The 24,909-nt window shown below is 39.4% G+C and overlaps 1 protein-coding gene across 1 annotated transcript in view; it reads left to right on the top strand.

Annotated features, from left to right (window-relative positions):
* ARFGEF3 (ARFGEF family member 3) overlaps nt 1-24,909 on the top strand; it is an 87,710-nt gene that overhangs the window by 14,848 nt on the left and 47,953 nt on the right. The window contains exons 3-6 of the mRNA XM_061471741.1: nt 2,681-2,762; nt 4,359-4,490; nt 19,195-19,263; nt 23,667-23,789. Of these exons, the coding sequence (XP_061327725.1) occupies nt 2,681-2,762; nt 4,359-4,490; nt 19,195-19,263; nt 23,667-23,789 (406 nt within the window). The remainder of the gene's footprint in view (nt 1-2,680; nt 2,763-4,358; nt 4,491-19,194; nt 19,264-23,666; nt 23,790-24,909) is intronic.

Genomic DNA, 24,909 nt, shown 5'->3' with positions numbered 1-24,909 from the left:
TGCTGATGTGCAGGGTAGCTACACATAAGCCATAGGAGCTCCCACCTGTCTTCATTATAATGAAACTGGACTGGATCCACTCCAGGGTTCCCTGTTTCCTTTCATCCCAATCTCCGTCCACTTTAACACGAGAATAAGTTTGTGTATTAATAATACCCCAAATATTTATACACTGTTGCAGGGAATTGTAGAGAAGTCTAAAAGAAATGTGGTGTTACGTCCTGAATAGGTGCAGGTCTAAATAATAATCAGTTTTTAGAATACCCACAGTTAGTACTATACACTGTTGTGATTCTTTTTTCCCTTCGTTTTTCCCTGTGTGTTTCTGGCTGATGGAGTACCAGTTAATGAACAGGTACTTTGTTTTGGCACCTGTTGATCTACTCATTTCAAACATGAATTCTCCCCCAGAGGGTGATGGTGACAACTTCTTTCAAACGAGAGAGTATGTCAAGGTCACAATGTAAAAAATAGCACTTAAAGGTGGTTTGTGGGTCAGAGGTGTATTGCTGTGGCACCTCTTGAAACTAGAAAGTCCTATCACAACTGACCTGCATGCTACATATGTTCACAGGTTTAGGCAAACTTGGCAGTAGATACACAGGCAGTAGCAGCCAGCTCTGTGTTGGTTAGAAGATTACTGTCTGAACCCTGGCAGTTTCTGTAGATCTGTATGGTATGATGCTCCATGAGGAAGTATTTCCTAGATGTTCTGTAGTTCAAGCTGTTTAGGATGTTAAACTTGCAGGTTGTAAGAGTCCTTCTAATTCAGCTGATCCCAGAAACATTCGTGAAAGGAGCTTCTGAGAAAACTGGGCTTTGTACCAGCCTGTTTCTCAGAATATCCTAAATTAAACAAATGGTTAGCTTTCAGTTAGAAACCAATTATAAGATACATGTGTAGTCTGCTTAGTTTGTTAGAAATCTCTGTAATTCATGTTTCTTTTTAAAAAGCTTCTTGTGGTTTTATGCCAAATAGCCTTTAACAAACTCTAATAACCTGGGAAGAAGGTACAAATATTAAGAGACCTGCAGATTCTCAAGAGGTCTTTGCCAAGTACAGAAGCTTGCTAGATGGCTTAACTGAGCCATGCTTGTGAGTCTCAAGTCTTTAATTTATCATTAAAGGAAGGGGTTGTATTTCAAAGAGCAAATAGCAGATCAGTGCTCCATGGGGTAGCTTGTCATCTGTGCTCTTTGGGGAAAGGTGGAGAGAAAGGAATACCAATTGAACACATGCAAAACAGGGGACTTTTTAGTCCCTTCTGCAAGCAGGATCAGCTGAAGGAGTTACAAATTAGGTTCCCCAAAGCTGTGATGGTCAGTGTTTGGTAATCTTGATTTAAGCTTTTTAAAAACCAAGTTCAGGTTGTAGACTGCCAGTTTTGGAGGGAAATTAGTAAATTATGGGCAGATTGTGACAAAGAATAGCATTAGGTAGCTTTGACAATATGTGTGAAACTCTGGTAATCACTGTTGCTCTAACCTAGGGCTTCTTAGTTAGGAAGGGAGAATTTGCAAGAGGAGCAGTTTAATGTTTATTATTGGGTCAACTGAAACTAAGTGAATTCAGGACAAAGGCAGCTCACAGGAGCAAAAGAGGGAAAACTTCATTTTGAGATTTTTAAAAATTGAACATTTTTGATAATGTGATTCCAAAAGGGCTTCTTGGGGTGCAGTGCAGAGAGTCGGAGAACTAGGACTCTTATGGGCTGGTACAAAATTGTTAGCCAAAAGCAAGTAGGTCTATACAAATCCAAGAATAGATTCTGTATTTACGGGTAAGTGCCTCTTATGTTACGTGACCTAATGAAATGTTGCAACCCTTCAGGGAGGCTGCAGTTGGACATGGGCTGAGCACCTCTGATGAGGAATGAGTTCCCTGCCAACTAGCAGGATTTGGTTCAAAGGCTTGTGGTTACTAGGTTTGGTCACCAAATTGAAAAACAAAACCAAAAACAAACAAAAAAAACCAAAACATAAAAGACCAACAACAGAAAAACACCCCAAAACAGAGAAATCAGTATCTGAGAACTGCGTCTAAAATATTATCCTAAATAGTGATTTATTTTAATATTCAAAAAATGAATATTAATTATTCTGTAATCAAAGTACAGCTTAGTCATTGTTATACCATGTGCTAATTCAGGTTTAAACTAAACTCATTAGTATACATTTGCTTTTGTCAATATCATTTATAGTTGAAGGGAGCTAACGTGACAGGAAGTAGTTACACACTGCTGTAGAGGAGGTTATAGACCAAAACTCGACTAATTGAAAGAGGATTATAAAAACACTTTTCTGGCAACTGGAATGTGAAACAGAAGATAGGTGACTGAAGTGTAATGCTTAACACGCCGAGTTGAAGGACCACTAGTGAGCTGCGAATCCCTTCTTTATGGTTTGCACATTCATGTATGTACACAGAGGGCTAACAGTTTGGAAGTATTTTGTGAAATTTCAATTAAAAGGCCATTCTTAACAGTATGTGAAGAAATATGCCAGCTTTCTTGAGATGGTAAAAGTGCTTCACAGAGCTGTGACATTCTCCTTGATTACTGTACACAAGTCTCATCTTACTGAAAGTGACACATCTCTTCTGGAGTGTTACTCCTTTGAATACCAATTGTAGTTCCATTGTTCCTTCTCACTTATAATTTTTTTTTATTATTTTCATCAGGGAGAAGTGTCTCCTTCCTCTCCAACTAGCTCTGGAATCGAAGAGCATGAAGCTGGCCCAGCAGGCTCTAACAGGGATGCAGGTATGGCTTTAGAGCAGGTGTGTATTAGTGGGCAGTGAGTGTTAAGGGAATCTAGGCTTTTCTTTAGAAAAATACTACAGAAAAAGTGTCTGTCCTTGTGTGGACCTAACAACAATAATGTTCATGTTTCTGTAAGAGTGTTCAGAAGTTAGGATGCCAGTAAAGGCTGGTGATTCTGTAGGAGCTAAGAATGTGCTGCAGGTAGGTTGGGGTTCCTGGCATTCAATGTTGAAATGTAGATGTACTCTTCCTTGTGTGGCCATGTGCTAGTCTCGGTAAGCCTTGCCACTGCTAAATGTCTTAGAAACTAAACTGAGTCAAGTCTTGCTGTTTTCTTTGATTAGAAGAGAGGACAGCAGTGCTTGGAAGATGGAGACGTGAATAAAGTATCTGGGAGCTGCATTCTCTGTGGGGGCACTTTTCAGGTTTTTTGTACACTGAAAACAGTAGGAGTAGCATCTGATTTGGAAGTTTGTGAAATTGCAAAATGAAACAGCAGTGCAGCACAAATAACAGAAGGACTCTCTTGAGTTTGACAGTATAAAAACTAAAGCAGTTTACCTTTCTTTTAATTGGACAAATGAGTATGTATCAGTAAATACTTATCACTAGGGAGATACTAGTTGTGGAAATGGCTGCTACACTGCTTGGGCATGAAATGTATGCCACCATTTTCCAAAAAGAAATTTCTCCTTCAAAAGGCAAGCATGAAGTTGTTTTGGGAGTATAAAGATGTAAATTTCAATCTCATTTAATTCAGCATATGGGATGTCAGGCATTTGGTTACAGAGTGCCCCATATTGTGACGCAACATGGCTGTAGGAGGATCTGGCTCGGGAAAATAATGCCCTTTCTGAAGGGTTCCTGTAAGGGAACTGAAGGGTTCCTGAAGGGTTTCTGCATCTGCCAGAAGGCATATAGTACCTTCTTGCAGCCTAGTACTCTCGTCCCACCCTGAGATCCTGTGCCCTGTATTTCAGATATGGGGGGGGGGGGTGCAGGGGTTGCTCTTAAAGTAAAAGCAACAGTATGCTAGTGGGACTGGAACATGGGTCTGCTCTTGTATCAGTGCAAGTGCACCAGTTAGAAGAACATTGTAGAGTGATTATCAGCCAAAAATAGTGGAGGAATTAGGGATGACCCACTCTCCCCTGTAGTATAACTTCCTTGGGAACACTCAGTGAGGATAAAATTTATCTTTTTACTCTTTTAACTTGCTGCACATACGCTTTTGTTCTGTATGAACTGGAATTGCCAAGTTGCAGATTTGCAGCATGGTACCTTAAATAAGAGTGTTACCTCCTATCTATAAGCCTAAAAAGATAATCCATGCATCAATACAGTCCTCCATCTGCATTTATGATATGGAATGGCAGCTGATTTGAAAAACTTTAATGGTTCCCTCATCGTGGCACAGAGTCTCCCAGTTTTGCTGTACTTTCATATTTTATACTGTTAAATCAATTTGAAATTTGCACATAGAAAACCTAGCCATCATAGTACCAAACACTAACAGGTTTAGGTGTAGTAGTTGACAGTAGAATTAAGCAGAGGCAGTTTTGTCTGAACCTGTACATTGCCAATTTCTCTCTGCAGAAGCTGCTGTCTGATGAGAGGTTTGTATCCGTGGAAACAGACTCAGATGAGAAACAATTGCTTAATCAGATGCTGAATGCTGTCAAAGTGACTCCTTCACTCAATGAAGACCTGCAGGTTGAAGTGATGAAGGTTAGTGTTTCACACACGTCAGTGCTTGCAACAGAGGTTGCATGACTCTATGCTGGGGTTAGCAAATAAATTAGCTGTTGCCTTGGAAATCTTCACTTTAGGACAGTATTTGATACCCTCCTTCCTGCTGGCAGATGTCAGTAGTTTTCATTTCTACTTCATTTGTGTTTCCCTGGGTTATATAGGAGATTCTTTATATTAAGTCAGTGCAGTGGTGGTCCCACTTTTAGCAAACTGAAATAGGGCAGGCAGTTTCGTCCATGGGAGCTCACAGATTGATGACTTTGAGATTTGAAAGGTTGTGTTTGATATTGAGTATTAGGGCTCATGAGATGGGCTGTGAAGGTTTGTAGTTTTGAATTGTGTGTGCATAGGTACTTTCTAGTTTGTTAGCTGTATGTTTTCTTTGTAAAATACTAATGATGGAGCATGATTTCTTTTAGGCACCAGAGTGTCTCTGTACTCGTGTATAAGGGAAATTAATGTTTTGTATACTCAGGGAAAGCTTCTATTTCTAGGAATGCTTTAGCATTCTCCTGTGTGTGTTGGTTGTATGACTTGCCAGGACTGCCATAAAAAAGGTGGTGCGTAGTTCTCAAATGTCTGGGTGTAAACTTTGTACTGCAGGTCTTGTGCTATAGCTCATCAGTGGTTGGTACAAACCTGGTGATCCTTTCTCTGTGCTTACTGCACGTAGTACTGATTGCTATGTTTGGATCTACTGCTTGACTGTCCTTTACTTCTAAGTGCATAGATTAGATATTTTATTTTTCTTACATGAGACATCCTTGTTCTAAGGAATATATGTTGTCCAGTCTGAAACCTCTCTGTACTAGCTGTGCTCTTTGCTACTGAAGATGACTACTTGGATGCAATATGCACTCAGTGTCAGACCATACAGAAGAGTGAATTTCGCAGCAGAAAAAAAGGAAGAAGAATTTGTGTAGACTGTTACCTGGTTTATGGGAGCAGGCTTCTGCCCACTTACAGGTTTAACTGGTGACACCCAGACCTGCATTCCTAACCCAGCATGCCTCTTCCCTTCCTCTTTTGTCTCTACAGTGGGAAAAGGTAAGAGTTAAGTAGTACTACTGAACCAGCAGGTCTCTCTTGATATGCAGTAATTTTTTGTAAGTTGTTTTTTTACCTTCTTCAGTATTGCAGATTTGGAATCTGCATGCACACTGTTTCCCTGAAAGGCTTGACATGCACCTGTGATGCATTGCCCCCAGACTAAGAAGAATGTGAGCACTCTTATTTTACCACAGTTGTGAGTGAATATGTTCTATAGTTGTCTCGATATGTGAGAAGAAAAAAAAGACCAACCAACCCAAAACACCAAATCACATAAAATCCAAGCCAAAACCTAAGACATTAATTATGTACACTTTTTTTTAAATCACATTCAGTTCCAGTTTAAGCACTAAACTTCTTCCTTCTACTGAGTGAAATTTTGATGTAGAAAGCCTTTTTTTGCTAAAAGCACAGTGAAATGCATGTATGGTAAAAATCAGGCTATATCTTCACATCCTGAGAACAAAGCAAAACTTCTGTTTTGATTTAATGTTCCAAGAGACCAGAGGGTCAAAGTATTCTGTAATCAGGGCAGTTAAAACTCTGAGGCATTAAATCTGAACATTGCCTAAAAGTCAGTCAAGTAGCGGTCTTTTTACATTGTAACCTGAAGATTACAGATGCCATTGCAACACTTGAATTGCTAAAGCCTTCAGGGTTTTTCAAGCAGCTGGTCTCAGCAGTGCGTTTATATCCCTGGATCTGCTAAAATGTGTCCTCAAGGCAACATCTGATTGTACATTTAGACTGTGTTATTCCATCTGGAGGAGATTAAATACATCTTTTCCCAGTGCAGATGCTAGACACTCATGAGTGTAAGCGGTTTGCATGATGCTGGGTCAGCAGTGATACTGGCCTGGTTCTTTGTGACTTGCTGCACATTTGCACCAGTCTTGCAAATATTAAGAATATAACCATCAAAGATTAGACAAAAGTTTTTACTTATGAAGAATAGATGTGAAAATATTGGTGCAGGAGTACAGACCTCACAGTAGGTTGCTGGCATGTAAGCTCCTATATCGCTTGCATGTGTTGTTTGGAAGAGATATATTGGTCACTAATCAAATTCAGTGTTTTATCACTGAGGCACCAAAATGACTCACTGCTCTATTTATACAGTTGCAGATGTATAGAAAAAATGCGGGGGAGTGGAGGTAATAGTTCAATACTTACCTTTAGATAAACATGGCCACACAATGTGTCTGGCCCAGAAGTAGGAAGAATTTGTTGTGTGACATGGGTATGTCTCATATTGAGCAGTAGGAACATTTTGTTGACCTTAAGCATTAGACTAACAACTCTGCAGCAGAAAGGGGATACGTTCTGGACAGAAGTTTAATATCACAGGCTTCAGTTTGATTGTGGAGTAGGGGAATCCTGATTTATTTGTTTTTTTTTTTTCTGGGTTGATGCTTTTAAATTCTGGCTGCAGATGTTTTTAAAATGGATGAAGTACTTCTGCTTCATGCGATTAGACCTTTGCTTATAGAAGCATATGTAATACCATCAAAAGCACTGTCGAGTATGGTCAGATCAGCAATGGGGAAAAAAAACCAAACAACCTATAGCTGAACCTCTGGATTGAGCTCCCTTCTAGCCTAAATGATTCTGTGATTTTTACTTACTTTGATTTTTTTCATCTCTTACCCTGACCCTAAAATCCAGTTCCTCCAGAAACTGGCTTCTGAAAGAACTGGAGGTCAGCTTTGAACTTAACTGTGGTGTTGGAGCAGCTGAAACGAAATATGAAGGAAGTGGGCAGAGTAGAAAGAAGCCAAAACAGCAAAGACTCCCCCTTTCATTCCTTTTCTTCTCACTAATGTTATGGTGACTTTCATTTATAAGTTGACAGGCTTCTTAATAATGCAGTACATCTCTCTCCATCTGTGATGACATTGCTCTCCGATAACAACAGAGAGTTTAATGAATAATTGCAAATTAGTAGATGAGTCCTCACCCAGAAATAAGCTCTCTAGATAAACATGATACACTGTAATGTAATGGGTACTGACAGTGACAAAGTTGGTTTTGGAAAGAAAGGTGTGATTGATCATTCAAAATCTCATTTTCTACTGCATCCTGTTTTCTTCAGTCACCAATTAAAGCTGTGTCATGTTATGCAGTGCATGTCAGTGCAGTCTGTGCCCACATTTCCAAAGAAATTTAGAGCTATCAAGAAATTTTCAAGCAAGAAGAGAATAATTACCTTTCATGAAGGAAACTCGGGGTTTTTATTTGACGTCTTTTAAAATATTTGGTCTTTATTTCACTATTCTAATTAATGCTGGACATTTTACAATTAGATATATAATGTTCCTGTCAGTGGAACTTCCAAGCTTTGTTTTTTATTACCTCTGAGAAGACTTCACACAGTATCTGTGGCTACTCAACTTGTGGTGTTTTTTGAAATAGACTTGAGGATTTTCTGGAACAAAAAAAAAATAATTCTTCTGAAGTGCCTTGAGAGAAAACTTTTCTAATTCTCATTATTTACCTGTTGTCCATGGTAAACAGCTATTTCATTTAGGAAACCTTAGTTTGTTCCCAGTGACTCAAACTTGTGTTTGTTAGTGGATTAGCTGTACTGCTTGCTGATGGGCAAAGTTTTCATCATTTCCTCCTGTAGGCTTTCAGTGAGGAGTCAGCCAGAAGCCTTTTTAATCTGTAAATGAGGTTTAATGAACCCTGGGTGAAGGTAATTTTTTCTCTTTGTCTCTTCACTGTTTCATCAATGCAGCATTTGGAAACTCCAGTAGTACTACTTGACAGATACTAGACAGTTCTTTTTGTGATTTCAGTTTTCATTTTGGATATGTTCAGAACCAAAATCTGCATTAGAGTTCTGTGGTAAAACTTAGCTTGTGTAACTACAAGCAGAATGGAGAAAATAGCTCTGCCTCTGAAACACACTGTCTTTAAGTTGGGTATTTGTAGTTGTTCTTTCAAAGATTAGAATCATAGAATAGTTAGGGTTGGAAAGGACATTAACATCGTCTAGTTCCAACCCCCCTGCCATGGACAGGGACACCTCACACTAAACCAAGGCTCTGTCCAACCTGGCCTTGAACACCACCAGGGATGGAGCATTCACAGCTTCCTTGGGCAAGCCCTTCCAGTGCCTCACCACCCTAACAGGAAAGAATTTCCTCCTTATATCCAATCTAAACTTCCCCGGTTTAAGTTTTAACTCATTACTCCTTGTCCTGTCACTACAGTCCCTAATGAAGAGTCCCTCCCCAGCATCCTTATAGGCCCCCTTCAGGTATTGGAAGGCTGCTATGAGGTCTCCATGCAGCCGTCTCTTCTCCAGGCTGAACAGCCCCAACTTTCTCAGCCTGTCTTCATTAAGGGAGGTGCTCCAGTCCCCTGATCATCCCTGTGGCCCTCCTCTGGACTTGTTCCAACAGTTCCATGTCCTTTTTATGTTGAGGACACCAGAACTGTGCACAATACTCCAGGTGAGGTCTCACAAGAGCAGAGTAGAGGGGCAGGATCACCTCCTTCGACCTGCTGGTCACGCTCCTTTTGATGCAGCCCAGGATACGGTTGGCTTTCTGGGTTGCATGCGCACACTGCCGGCTCACGTTCATTTTCTCATCAACCAACACCCCCAAGTCCTTCTCCGCAGGGCTGCTCTGAATCTCTTCTCTGCCCAACCTGTAGCTGTGCCTGGGATTGCTCCTACCCAGGTGTAGGACCATGCACTTGTCATGGTTAAACTTCATAAGGTTGGCATCAGCCCACCTCACAAGCGTGTGAAGGTCCCTCTGGATCGCATTCCTTCCCTCCAGCATATCAACCAAACCACACAACTTGGTGTTATTGGCCAACTTGCTGAGGGTGCTCTCAGTCAATCAGTGTCAGTGACACTATCCATGTCACCAACAAAGATGTTGAATAAGACCCGTCCCAACACTGGTCCCTGAGGGACACCACTCATTAATGGTCTCCAGCTGGACATTGAGCCGTTGACCACAGCTCTTTGCGTGCGGCCATCCAGCCAGTTCTTTATCCACCGAGTGATCCACCTATCAAATTGATGTCTCTCCAATTCAGAGATAAGGATGTCGTGCGGGACAGTGTCGAACACTTTGCACAAGTCCAGGTAGATGATGTCAACTGCTCTATCCCTGTCCATCAGTTCCGTAGCCCCATCATAGAAGGCCACCAAATTGGTCAGATTGCTTCTATAATGCTTTAAAGATGCAAAATGAATCTTTGAGTACCAAGAACCATCTCTCAGTCTATTAATTTTTTTCTGTAATAACTAATTTAATTGATAGGGCCACAGTTATGGTGTAAAATTAGGCACTTGAGAAGGTCACTATTGAAGATCTGTAAGGTGTAGTAGAAAGTTTGCGGGCAATTTTTAATTTGTTCTTAGTTTTTTAAACCACAGTTGACCTATGTTAGGTTCTGCACAACCATGTTGTTATAGGCTCAGGGAGTTAGTCCTGATCTAATGCAAATACTGGATTAAGCTGGTTTGTGTTTGAGCAACTGAGGAAAACTTATTGTTAACTTTCTCAGAGAACTTGGTGGAAATTTTGTTGCTGTTAAACAGAAAGCATCTCTTTTTTTTTTTTTTCTCAGATGTGGAGGATTTGATGGGAGACCAGTTATTTTTCTTCTCTGTTCTTCTATGACAGAGAACAAGCTGAACCCAGGACAAACACATATTTGAAAAGTAGTCCTAAACTGTCTGATCCAAAATGTTGACAGAACACAACTGTAAAATCCCAGCGTCTGTGAATGATTGTATTCTGCACCTTTTCCTTGAGTACTGGTAAATGAACTGATCACTGTAATAAACTCTTAGGAATGTATATATATATCTTCTCATTGTTTTAAGGTTAATGTTTATGAAATGTATCTTTCCACATACAACTTCGCTATGCTTCGTAGAATATAATTTGCAACCATTCTGTTTTGTCATGAATTGTAAAATTAAATGGAGGAGGAAGCTGGACTGAAACAACTTAGATTTAAAAGTGTATGTAAACTATGTTATTCCCCATGCTGCCTCTTTGAGACAAGGCATGTATGATAGTTTTATATAGGAATAAAAATAGTGATTTCGCTAACCATTAAAAAAAAAGTCATTGATGCAACAGTAAAAATGCAACTGGTAAATAGAGATGGAGAAGAAAAACTGTCATCAGGATGAGAATCAGCAACCCAGTTGCTGACACTTGCTGTTAATCTGCATATTTTAATTAATGCATAATTTTTGATTAAGAGATAGGTTTTTTTTCTTCCTCAGTATATTTTATGCACTGCATTTTTCAACATCATTTACAATATAAATTGCAGTGCAGTCTCTTTCTGAGCAGAGAAGGACTATCTTTCAAATAAAGTAAAAAATAAAAACCGTTATTCAGCTTTATTTGCATGCTTTAGTCTGGAACTGGTTTTAAATTTATATTAATAGGAAAAAATAAAATTCTGAAAATTTATAGAAGAAAGTGGTATGTGGATGTATTCATTAGCTCTTGTAACAGAGGTGCCTGATATGAGCTGCCATAAGCAATAACTGATTTTTGTCCAGTCCATAATTCAGACGCGTTAGCAGTCTGCAGTGTTAAAGAGGGGAATCTATAAAGACTTGCACAATGTCATGCAAATATGATTATTTCCTAAGATCACTCCTGCCCAGCAGTGCTAACTAGAGTTCTGAGTGCTTCCTTCACTTAGACTTTTTGTGAGCTAAATTGCTGTAATATAGTCCAACTACAAATCCAGACTCTCTAGGGTATACTTTTTTCTTCTTTCTTTTTTCAATTTCTTTTTCTTTTGTTACTTTTAAGGTAATTTTATTTTTGTGCTTAGTTATAAGTAACCAGGTTAATTCCAATGGATTGAGTGACCTACCTTGTGTGTTTCAAGATAAGGTCATCCTTTCCTGAGTTAATTAGAGCTATGGTAAATGCCTACTACTCATAATTAAGATTGTGGTTAAAGAACTCCCCTGGTTCTTAAGTGCCTGGCCATTATAGCAGAAACCACAGTCTTGAATTAAATACCTCAGCTTTCTCCTTAATGGGTACAGAAGAATGAGAATGTAATGACCTGAATGTGGCCAAATGAATACTGGGGAGGGGCTGCCTAAATCTGTCAGTAGTGAATGTAGTATCTCAAGAATCCAGCCTCTTTCCAGGATATGTGGCTCTTCCTCAGTACCTTTCTGTGCTTGAATTCATAGCCCTACATAGACCAACAATCTCTGTTGGTCTGGGCAGCCGTGTAGTTTTAAAAATGTAAGCAGAGGTGTGGTTGCATCTCTCAAGAGATTTGCAGGATTGAAAACTAGGCTTAATTTCTTGCCTGGAGAAATTCTAATGCAAAACATTTAGCTTTCTCACTGCTCCCTCAGCTGTGAGGTTATGAAGGTGTTCTTGGACAGAGAACGTGCTTGCTCTGTCGTGGTTGAACTGTCCTGCTTGGTGTGGTGTGTTCAAAATCATTGGGGTCAGGCACAAAAAGCAGTAACTAGAAGAATGCTCTGCCCTGGGGCTGAGGCAGTCGTGGAAAGGGTAAGGGGGCAGGATTTCTGTCTTCCATCCTGTCCTGGTGGTCATTCCTCCTGCAGTCACAGGTGGATAGCAGAAGGATTCCTTAGTCCAAGTTAACTCAGCAGCATCTTGTTTTTCAGGTTTCCTGATGAATGACTGGTCTGTGAAGAGGAAAAAAAAATTACCTGAGATACACTGCGATCACATACTGTATTACAGTGTACATGCTCTGGGGCAGAGTTAATAGTGCACAGATTTTGCTGTTTATGTAGGGGATTTTGTTATTTTGGGGTGCTTGTGGCATTCTTTTTTTGCAACAGTGCCAAATTTGCAGAGAAGAAGAAACATAGGCACTGTTGGAGTTTTATCACTGAGCTGTTCTGTACTGTGCAGCATATGCAAGCACTGAGTCATTGGGTTCAAGCAGTGAGTCATTGGGTTATACCTGCAGGTTTTCCAGTGCCAGTGTGGAAAGTATCAAGTCCCTTGTCATGGGAAGTGTAAATTAACACCTGTTGTAGTGGTTTCATTGTGAAAGAACAAGTTCTTACAGACTTTCTTTAGACTTGGACACAGATCAAGAACCTGGGGGTTGCTCAGCCATTAAGAAAGTGAATTGGAAAGACATTGTATGATCACAAAAACAAATATAGAAACTCTTTAACTTTCATACATTGACATTTAATCTTTTCCCTGCTGCCAGACATTGTTGCGTACTGGAGGTGACAGTGCCAAGTTCTGCCAGCCAATTTGGCCACATAATAGTGACATGGAAGGGTCACTGGCCATAGCTTTTACATGCAATTATACATATACTTCAGATGTGCCTCACATGGCATGCTCCCAATTTATACCTTCCCATGATAAGGGCTGCTGCCACCTTAGTGTTAACACCACTTGGCCCTAGGGGCAGCTGAGGAGAGAACTTGTGTCCCAGTAAGCGGTTCTGACACTGCTAGCCAATTTCTTCCCCAGAGCTACTCACATATGTCCCTTGTGAAAGGGGAAAAAGATGTGGAAGCTTCATATGGCAATAGTGGTTGATGCTGCAACCACAAAACCAGCTTATCTGGCTTTTTAGCATCTCTTTTCTGGATGTAGTTCAGGAGATGGTCTGGGATAGGGTGAAATCCTCTGGGTCGCCAGACAGCCTGTGGAACGCCACTTCTTAGGTTGTTTTCAGGCTAACTTCTTGCAGATTCTTCTAGTGATTCAAAACAGTAATTTCAAATTAGCTGTTGTGAAGTGTATTGTCACATGGAAAGTTCCCCTGATGTAATTTTGGTGGAATCTTGCAGGTATCTGAGAGTAAGGGGCTTGTCTTCCCTCTCTCCCATGCAAAAAATTCCCTTGTTGTCAAGAATAAAAGTCAGAATTTTCCATCCAGGGGATAAACTGGTTCTTTTCTTCCTTGCGAGCTCTGAATTTACTAGCACCCATGTTTTGACATCCTCTCTGATCATTTTGGTAGTGGATGCATGCAGCCTCATTTTTATGTGAGAACTCTTTAAGCATTTTGTTGGTATTTTTCAGTTTGGTATTTGTCCTGTATCAGTTTTCAGTTTTGTTTTACTCAGATATATATCTCCAATTCATAAAATAATGTAGTATACCTAAATAGGCTGTAACACATGAACGGGAAATGCTATCCTAGCAGTGCTAGTCAGCCTTCTTTTTCTTTTCTTTTTTAAATCTTCCCTCCCTTTAAATGTTATAATTCTAAATAAAGAAGCCCCTCTCAGAGCCGTTAAGAAAACCTCTTAAATTTCTATTAAGCAATTGCTGTAAATAATTTCTTTCCATCCACAACTGTACTACATAAGCAGAAGTCTCTCACCAGAAAGAGTGTTCAGCAGTAGTTCTGCTTTAGTCTAGTGAATTAATGGGCATTGTCTTCTGGGAGCATTCAGCATGTCATCACTGATGATGTGTGAAGTTCTTCTATGCCAGATACAGCCCTTCTGTTTGAAGGTCCAGTGCATTCATAATGCTGAGCACCAGTTGCTGCTGTGATAACAAAGCATTTTATGGGTTTAGTGATTCATGGGAGACACTGTCTCCTTTCCCTCTGTAAGTAATATCTGCTGTTTTGTGCAGTGATACATGGTGACACAATGTACATAAGTTCATTAATGCACTGTTTCTCTTGCCCTTGTTTCCCTTCAAGGCCGAAGAATGCTATGTGAGCAGGTTACTAGTTATTCTGCCAAGCAGCAGAACACCTCCTGTCCAAATTATTTTGTAGAAATACTGGATGACTGCTTTACATGTCAGATTACTGAATGAGATAAATGGTTGTCCTGCCTTGTCTTCTGGCTAAGTATTTCCTCCTGAGGGGAGGATTTAAGAATCATCCAAATATACATTGCATCCAAGTTTGCAAGCCTGCAAGCAAAGCAAGTCAGAAAAGGTCTCCTCTTTGAATTCCACAAAGGGATTAGAGGTTGCTGCAGAATTTGGCACTATAAGGACTAAAGTGTCTACATGCATCTCAACTAGGAGGAACATGAATGTTCAGAGGATTTTGCCAGTGGGACTGGAATAGAAAAAGGAAAACAGTAGCATATGGATGTTGGACTTGACACTTAAATGCAGTGAAGTGCTGAAACATCCTCAGGTGATGACAGATTGTGGTTGCTTTAAAGTTTTGTACCTTTTTCCTCTTTCTTCATCTTAAGGATACTAACTTCCTTACACACCTTGTCTATTTGACATGATTCCACCATAAGCTGTTCAATGTCAGCTAAGCACTTAGGGAACTTGGCTAGCAACACTTAGCAGTCTTACAAGGTGAGAAAGATTCCTTCTTCAAGACACCTATCTTAAAATATGGAACAGTTGTACCTTTTTTGTCAATTAACCTTTGTCACTTCGTTATCATCAGAAGCACTTTTTTGTTGTTTTGTTTTTTATTTCTGCTTGTGAAATTTTTCCTTGTGTGCACTCTTATACTACAATTGGTACCCTGGGATGCCAGGGAGCAGAAATGTCATTTCTTGTTCCACGACAGTCGACAGAAATTATTATGGATGTCATGTATGGAAATGTGATCTCATCCAAGCATTTGCAAGATAATGCAAGCCAATTAAAACATCTTGGAGGTTGTGTGACTTTGAAACTATCTCTTTAGTCATGCAAGTTCCCTCTTTAAAAGAAAAAAAAAAAAGGTGTGTTTTAGAGCCCATACCAATTAGGAATTGGCTTGTAGTTTTAGTTATAGGCTTCCACTACTAGTGGTTGCACATCCCAAATGTCATTGTTCAAGAAAACCTATTTTTATTTAATTTTTTAAAATATATACTGCTTGAGTTAGTGTTGTGACTAGTTTAGCAGCCCATGGGGTATGCTGTCTGTAGACTTAGTGTTTGTAGTAGATCTGAATGATTAAGCTTGGTTTTGTTTGTTTGTTTTTAATCCCATTTTTTAATTCAGTAATCTAAAAGAGAAGCTTGCTGTCTTCCTGTTTGTTCCACATAAATGGGAAGACACGCAAGTTGAGTGCCTGGAGCATTGCCAAGACTGTAAATGAGCCCTGCAGTGGCACTGATGGAAATCATAGCTGAGAGCAGTCTTGAGCATTGGTTAGAGACCATCTTTCAGATCTCACAAATGATTTGTGAGGAAGACAGTAGCCAGTGGAGTAAGCCAAAAATATGCTGACTGATAAATTGTTATGCTTCTGTTACTTGATCACATCAGATCATATACCCTTTCTAGCTAGTAGGTTCCCAGATTTCATTTTATTCCAAGAGTAGCAGTCAAAACTTAGTAGTCCTGCTGAAATTCCCTGTTGCTTCATAGCAAGGTTTTGATCACCACTTTCTTACTGTGCTTGATATCTGACTTTTCTATCATTCACTGTTACAACAGGTTATTAGCACTTGTGACGCAAAGGATTAGGCATATATGTGCTAGCTTTTCCTAGTTCAGCTCTATAAAGGTAGGAAATTGGAAAAAAAAAAAAGGAGAGAAAGAGATTTTGAAGAGAAAGGGTTTATAAGAATGCCTAAACTGTTGTGTACTTCCAGGTATTGTAGTATATGGCTTCCAGGTTTTGATCTGTGGAAAGCATTAGGTATTAATGAACTGTACAAAGGTAAGATGGTACAAGAAGCAGAAAATCACATGAAGCAAACAAGGTTTTACAAGTAGAGAAAATCAGGACATGCAATCCACTGAATAAGATTAGTCATGGGTCAGGCTGTCCTTCTTGGCTCTTAACATGTTAAGAAGAGATTTGTCAGTGGGGGGTGATAGTTGTCTGTCTCTGGGATTATAAATGTGCACATTGTACCTGTGTTTTACACAGCAGTGAATGGGGAGTACAAATCGCAGTTTTTCCTTACATACTGAATGTATTTTTAGCCAGCTGCTGAGCTCTCACAGCTATTAGAAATGTCAATAAAATTTCAGGGTACTTAACAGCTGAGAAAGCAAGGCCCAACAGCTGTCTGTGAGGTTGGCTGGCAGTTCAGAATTCACTTAATGCTGAACAGCATTGTTCAGTTTTGAAGTTTTAAATTTTGCAGGTATGGGCTGAGCAGCAGATGGAAATAACAGCCCTTATAATTTATGTACTTACTAACCAAATGAGATTATTGTTTTACACTGACCATTTACTTTTCAGCTATTCTGTAGGATTTGCTCTGTGGACAGGAAAAATTTATCTCTGTTCCTTGTCACTGGCACTTGTCCATTTGCCAGCAATTGCATCATATTGCAGAGAAATTTGTAGAGTTTGTATCAGGAAATACGAAGTATGGCATTATTAAGAATTTACAATTAGAATTGTGTTAACTTCTCCTGCAAGTTCAAATGCTCTACAACTAGTATATCTCCTTGTAATACTGAGGTAGGCTGTGTCGCACTCCTTAGATGAGAAAACCCATTTTGCCTATTTCACAGAAAAGGGAAACTATGAAGAAGAGACTTGACTCAGAAACTTTGCTTTGGTCTAAAAGTCAATGTTAAATATCTATAAAAGAGATTATAATCCAGGACTATTGTACTTCAGAAAAATAGCATGTCCTTTGCTGTACATATCTCTAGTGTTACTCATCTGTTTAATTCACATTACTCGTCTGTTAATGAAGGGCTGAGTTGAGAGTTAAGGCAAGAGAACATACATAGACAAATGTAAAACTGTCATTACATCATGGTTTTCTTGGAAAACTTTACAGTAAAACTGTCTTCTGTAAGAATAGGATCAAGCTCATGCCTGGTGTTTTATACACAAAACAAAGAAGCAAACAGAAGAAAAAACAACTTTGAAGTAAGGTGTGACATCCTAGTGAAATGCAGCTTTTCTGCTGAGAAAAAAACATTTGTAAAGGTGCAATGCATTTCAGGGTGTAGAAACTTTTCAGTCCAGCTCTGAAAATGCAAAGAAGGTCCTTCTCCAGAAAAATGGCACACTCACCTGTGGACAGGCTCCTCTGTAACTCTAAGAGCGAGTAGCTAATTCTCAAAGCTGTTCTTGTACTGAGAATTCAAAATCCCATCCAGTTATTAAATGCCTGCTTTCCAGTAATGGATTTTTCCCCCTCCCTGATGGAAAATAACTGCAGAGTGGTATTCTTCCAAGCAGAGATTCAATAGTAATGGTGGGTGTCCAGTGGCTCCAGCTTGCTAAGCAATGCTATATTAGAGTTCTCTCCTTCTCTTAACACACACATCAGCATGTTATTTATTCTTTATGAAAGCTCAGAGATGCTTCTAGAGATCAACACTACCTAGAGAGAAGATACAGCTTGCACAGTTTTAGTTGTTACTTTGAATTTTTTTGCTGTTTCACCATAATGTGAAAACTGTGACACAGTAAAAGGTCAGAAAAATGATGCCTTACAGGAACCAAAGGGCAATAATCTTTCCAAACATGCATCCCTTTGCCTCCTTCTTTTGTTTAACATGCAAGTTCTGATCAGACACTCTGTGGCAAAGTTGTTTGTTTGTTTTTCATTCTAAGCTAAGGAGATCACTGAAGGGTGTTGTGCATTAGTAGCTGTCACAGAACCTAGACTAAAACCCTGTAAACTAGAAAACCTAGTACCACTGAAACACACATAAAGAGTAAGAGAAATGGTTAATAGCCAGTAATGCTAACTTAGCTGATATCCCAGATTTCCTTATGAAGCAGAAAACAGTAGTTCTTAGGGACTGGGAAGTTGTAGGGATCAATACATTAGTGTTAATGTGATGGATATTTGCTGGTATACTTAGCCCAAGAAATTAATGCTATTTCAGACCAAGAAAAGCATAAATTCTGGCACTGGGGGAATTTTATAATTCAAGGGAGAGGGAAAGGTAGTTCAGACTTTCAGTCTTCTGCGGGGCAGAAGGGATTGGAAAGAAAGAGAGGGAGGGAGGGAGGGAGGACATCTCTAGACACTGAAGGCATCACACCACAGCACCTCTCACCATGTTGCTTCACTGCCCCACCACGCTTTCCCTGGTAGATCACGTCAGATTCCCACTCCTCTTCAAAGTAAGGTGTTGGATGGGGCTTTCAATTCTTACTGTTCCTGCTGAGTTCAAGACAGGACAAGCCTGCCCTCATGAAGCGAGGCTTATCAGTTGCTTTTTAGCTGCTTATTATAAAATGACTAGAATACACTTACTGGAAATATCCCAGGCTGGGAAATTCTTATGTCAAGCAGTAATTAGCAATTTGTTTCACATAATATATATGTATCTGTGTCACCTAAGTAATAACTTGCATGCATTTTTTTCTTCCTCTTTTGTTATACTGAGAGAAATGAATAGAAGGACTCATCATAAATCATGCAAAGCTTATGATTAAACTAAGAATGGATTCTGGCTGTCAAGTCTGAGGCCAGAGCTGATGGCTGAATTTTCTTTCCTTCTGTGGTCAGACTTCGGAGACAGTATGATGTAATCATTAGGCTGTACCTCTGGGACCAATCTGTTAGGTTGTGCCTCTTTCTCGGGAGGAAACGATTGTGCCATCTCCTTTATCCCAGTAACATATGGTGCTGAGAATCTTCTGATTTCTCCTCTAAAAATGGAAGGAGCTGTGACTAAAAGAACATGGGTAGGGAAGGGAGGCGGTAACAGATAAAACTTAATTTTTTTCCTTACTCCTTTTCTTTTGATTCAAGGTCTTGCTCTGTATAACATACACCTCCACATTTGAGCTGAATGGGAGTTCAGTGTTGAAAATTGCTGAGGTAAGTGCCTCTGTTGTACCATTGCTTGTCTTAACATCTCTTAATGTTCCCCTGCTATCTAGAGTGTGTCAATCATACATACTCTGAAACTGAACTAGTCCAAATCACAGTTACTATCTTAAGGACTGGTGCTACCTTATGCCTAGTTAGAAGAAATAATTGCAAGTCGGGCAGGGTTGATGGGCTTGCATGGGAAGGCACTTTTGGAAACTGACTGACAATTGTATATTGCAGTGTTGTGCGTTTACTAACTCTCGTATTTACTTTGCTTTTTACAAGAAGAAAATTTCCTCAAGTCCTTTATAAAACAGCACTGTTCTGGTTTATACTTGCTGCTGCAAGTATAAAACTAATGAAGCTTCCTCAAGAGAGGTGTGTGCATCATAATGTGCCGTATTAACACAAGTGCCACAATGTGCCTTGTCAGCCTTGTGTCTTTTTACTAATACATCCAAGTAAAAGATTTATTACACCTCTAGATACGTGGTGTTGTTCTAGTGCCATTAGTCACTCTTCTTCCTTTAGTCCAGTGAATTTTAGTCTGACTTAAATTTCAAAGGAGCTTTGGCTGTAGGAAAGCATACCTGCAGGTCTTTGTAGACGGCTGATGTTTTTAGTACAGTGTGTAGCAAGCCACGGAACTGTTTGTTCAGGTTAGATAAGATGCACAGGAACACTAAATCTTTCTGCACAGCGCAGTGCAGAATGTATTATAACATTATATTGTTAATGTGGTATGGGGAGAGCTAATGTCCATGGAGTAATGTAAAAGTTGTATACATGTCCTACACTCCAAATGTATGTAGACATTTAGAGACCTGTTTCAGGTTTTGGTATTTTGGTTGGGGTGTTTTTTAATTTAAAAAAAAAAAACCACAACCAAACAAACAAAAAAAAAATCCCATGTGAAAATAGCTCACTTTATGGGGAAGTTACAGTATTTTCCAAGTTTAGGACTAAAATTGACTTTGCTTTGTCTTACTGGAAGCTGAGGATGGGGGCTATAGGAATAACAGGGAACCAAAGAAAACAGCTGCCAGTTTGTAACAAATGGGCTTTAAAAGGCAGGGATACAACATAAACAGTTTGTGTATGTAAAGTATACAAGATAAAAAGAGTAGTAATCATTCCAGGTGTCCTGAACAGCTTTGGTTTCTCTTGTGCTATGTGAAACCATAAGGTATGGATATTTTTGGAAGTCTTTGTAAGCCCTGCCTGTAGATGCTGCAGCAAGGATGAACTGAATTTGCATTTAGAGCAAGCCACAACTTTCTAAGCTTTACTAAACCCTTTTATGTCAGTGTCTCAAACTGAAGAAAATAGATAGTTTTCCCTGCAGTTTTTCTCAGCAGACTTTCTAATGGGAAAGGCAAAAGCTGATGAATTCAGCTTAGTGCATCACTTTGCTCAAGGTACAGAGCTCTAGCTTAGATAAAATACTGGCTGGGAAAAATATTTAATGGCTCTAACCCCTTCAGATTTCACTTTTTAAGAGCACTGCCTAAGACTAGGAAAATGGTCAGTCAGTCAGTCAGTCATGTTCTCTGTGGTCTGTATCAGAAATGTATCAAGCTCTGTATCAGAAATCAGATTTTCTGTTCTCTCTGTAAATATGCCTTTGTATCTGAATTCTGCAATGTATAAGCAGTAAGGAACAAAAAAAAAATATTTCTGAGTTCTGCATTTGCTTCGCCTCAGCATTTATTGGTCTGACTTACTCTAAGAGCAAGGTGGCAGAGAGGAGCTTTCTGCTTCAGTGCCCCTGCTATTTGACATTTCTTTCCAACTCAGTCCCTTAGTTTTCCTGGCCTGCCCTCTGTAACAAAGTGGAGCTGCTGCAGAATTAGAAAGTGCTACCTGCATTACTGGTAGAACATTCTGGACTCTCTGACAAACAAGGCTACAGTCTGGACTTTTTGCACTATGGGATAGTTCTCAATTAATGTGTACAAAATAATTGCACCCCAAATCTTTCTGAATATTATCAGCTTCAAATTGAGGAAGCACCTACCATGAAGAGTACTATTTTTTGTGGCTTAAGTACTAATAGAATTGAAAACTGACTAAATCTTGCTCCACGCACCTTCCCATGCTTGCCTTCACCCCTGCAAGAAAATTTAGTTTGTACTTGGTATTATGTGTGTATTTGTTAGTCCCATTTAGCTTTTGGGGGTTTGTTTTGTTTGACGCTGTTCTGTTTTGTTGGCTAACCCTCTTGTTTTGCTCTTAGTTGTGTTTTGCATGCCATAGAGCTGGAAGTCCCCGAATGCATGAAATTATCAAAATGTCCATTGCACACCTCCTTGGGGCCCTGAGCTTTCGCATTTTTACTGGTGCTTCTTCATCAATGGCTTTTCAAAAGGTACCTTGCCCAGCCATTTTAGAACACAGGCCTTCTGTAAGATTGGACCTCAAGTGGACAGTACAGTTGCTCATTAGCTGGCATGGGGAGGGGAGAGAAGGAGATATCAACCATGCTCCCTCCAGAAAGTCAGCCTAACTTTAAGAATGCTATTTCATCAATTAATTCAGGTACACTAGAAAAAGACCTACAGCTCAAGAGAATGACCTCAGCAGCACTGGAATGGTTTGGCCTCTGTGGAGGGCTGTGCATGGTTAACAGGCTTTAGGGTTTTTTGTCCACTGGAGTTCAAGTGATAGCTGAATGATGGGCAGAGTTGGTCCAGGCCTTCTTTTAACTTAGAAGGCCATCTTCATCACTGACTGATTGATCTCAAGCTAAATAAACCCACTTATTTATTTGGGGGGATCTTGGAGTCTTGAAAAAGAGCAACAAGAATGAGATGCTTTCAGTTTGGTCCCTTATATCCTGCAATTGCTTACAACTGAGACCTAGTTCTAATGTATTGTCAAAGGAGATAATCAGTCTCAGTTTGTCATCTGTATAGTGTTTCTAACAAGTGATGTACACACACTTGAAAAGCTCTGGAATGCTATCTCTCAGTGTAGTTGGGAAGTAAGGGAAAATAAGAGCCATAATTAAATAGCTTCCACATGCAATGTCTTGAAACACTCACTTAAGATACAGTTTGTATCCAAGAAACTCAGTCATGTTTTCTTGTCCTTGTGGCTTCTTTGAAATGCTGAATGTAAGGTACCTCAAAGTGTGGAGGTCAAAAGAGTTTTAGGAACATAGCTATATTGTTTTCCACTCTAACAAATGCAGAAGTGTGCCAGCAGCATGTTAAGCTTCGTAGCCTCAAGTCCACAGCCTTTCTGTCTTACTCAATGGAATAGCTTGATTTCATTTTAGTAGGAGTTAGAAACAATTGAGAGTCTTTGTCCATGTGCCTATGTCAATGCTGAGTAGCCTACGTAATCAGATCACTTTAATTTTTCCCTCTTAAAATCTCATCCTCATTACGGAACTATAAAAATAGCTTTATGTCATATAATATCCTTCTAATTCAAAAACTTACAACAGATGCATTTATGTCTACTCATCACGTATATAATTTATACTATATATATTTTCAAATATATTTTTCACAGCTAGTTTTATCTATATTAATGGTTCTTCTCACTAGCTGTATATCCAAACAATGGCAGAATTAAAATAGACTGAAAAGTATGTGAGCAGTCATTTACATTTTTTTCATCCTGGTAATTGTTAATGATAAAGCTCAGTATAGGCCACAGGACCAAAGCTGCATGTTTGGTTCACAGTCTTAGGAGATTGTACTGTACAGTTCTGTCACAAATCTTCTCAGCTCCATTAAGATTTATCCACTGAGTAGTTACTGTGCAGTAGTTACAGTGGTTACTACAGTTACAGCAGCTCTTATAGAGACCAACACTTCCCACAGAAAAAATCTAATCAAGGACAGGAACTACAGTTGGCAGTGTTCTGTCCCCAAGGTCCTACCTGTGTTATGTTTTGGCAACTATTTGTATAATATCAGCTGGGGCAAAACTCTAGCACAACTCTGGTCACAGCACAATGTCGAACAGCTGAGCATGGAGATAGGAACTGGATGATCCATGATTCCATTGCTACCTTGGCTTCCATGGGATCCCTGAGCTGAGGAGCCCTCAGCTTGATTGCCAGTTATTAAAAGGCAATCATTTGTGTTATGTATGGTAAAGCACTGTTGTATTTTCTGTATTAGGAAAGGCCTTCAAAAGCTTTCCAATGTGCTGCAGCATGTAATAATCACATGGGTTGGACAGAACCCTAGTCATTGCCATTTTTGCCCTACCATTGCTGCTTCTAGATGCTACTTAGTTTTCCATATTGCTGAAAACTTCTGATGTGCTAATAAGGCAATATGAAATAGTAAGGAAGGCTGACTATCTGCATGAGAGAGACCTTGGTATCCTAGAATGTGTTCCTGGTAAGTTACAGTTCATATATATGTACTGCTATCTTGTTTCCTCATCAGGTTTGTATTGAGACATATGTATCTAGCTGTCACCAGCGGAGCATTAACACTGCTGTGCGGGCAACCCTCAGCCAAATGTTGAGTGACTTGACTTTACAGTTACGACAAAAGCAAGAAAACATGGTGAGCCTTCTGGCATCAACAAATGGTTCCATATCCATGGCTGCATGTCGTTTTGTTTTTCTGAGTTCAGTGTATTGTACTGGCTTGTTGTGCCTTATGGCTTTTATTTGACATTTCCACATTAACCCTGTTTAAAAGCTTTTTGGAGCTCTGACTCTGTGCCTGCCTCAGAGCAGTCTATTGGAAAGGCACCTCTCACATTGTCAGCTCTGCTTGGCAGATATTTTTATTTTTGCCCACTTCCATTAAACAAAAAAGGCTTTGTTCCGATATCAGACTGCCTTCACCCTTTCCTTTTATATTCTTTTATTTTGTTTGCTTGTTTTCCAATGGTTTGTTGAAATTCTTTTGCCAAAAGTTTTTGCATGACAATTTGCCTAAACAAAATAAATTCTCAATTAAGGAAAGTGACTTCTTTCATCCGTTTATGCTTGTTTGTATATTATCATATTATCAATAACATACTATTTTTTAAAGTCAGTTTCTATTTCTTAGGAAATTTTAAGCACTATAGTTGTACAGATTGCTGGGTTTTTTTAGTTGTTTGATTACTTTCCTTACATCTGTATTGGGTTAAGATGATCACTTCTGGTTTGGATTAGTAGACTAGGTTACTTTCCCTCATGAGCAACTGCAAAACAGAATTAATTGGTTTACTTAAATTTCTCTTCTGGCTGTGTTAAGTAGGCTCATTTTACTAGCCAAAACATTTACACACACACACACACCCCCTCCCAAAAAAAAACAAAAAACCCAAAAAGGAAACACCCCCAGTAGTTTGGGTCTGAAAGTGGGATTTTGTTAGTTCTGCTCTCAGTGGAGCAGTAGGTGAAAGTATATGAGAGCTGCATTTAGTTCCTGGCATTTTGTTGTTGATGCTTGAGAGAAGGATTTGGCTTGATCTCTTTGTGCAGTGATAGGAAAATCCTATAGTGCAGCTGAACTGAATGATGCAAGAGGTCATTTCCATTTCCTGACTGCCATTAATTGTGTTGGCACTGTAACATTAATGATGGCAATGTGATAAACCTTCTAACACTCAATTGATTTTGGTTTCTAAGTACTCTGTGAAATCTAGATTATGTTTGCTTCTCATTTAAAATGCAATTTACATGCCTAG

Source organism: Pezoporus flaviventris, unplaced genomic scaffold (assembly GCF_033815535.1).
Source record: "Pezoporus flaviventris isolate CSIRO_AGI_PZ_B2104156 unplaced genomic scaffold, CSIRO_AGI_Pfla_v1 ptg000066l, whole genome shotgun sequence".
NCBI classification, from domain to species: domain Eukaryota; kingdom Metazoa; phylum Chordata; class Aves; order Psittaciformes; family Psittacidae; genus Pezoporus; species Pezoporus flaviventris.
This window is presented reverse-complemented; position numbering and strand designations above follow the sequence as displayed.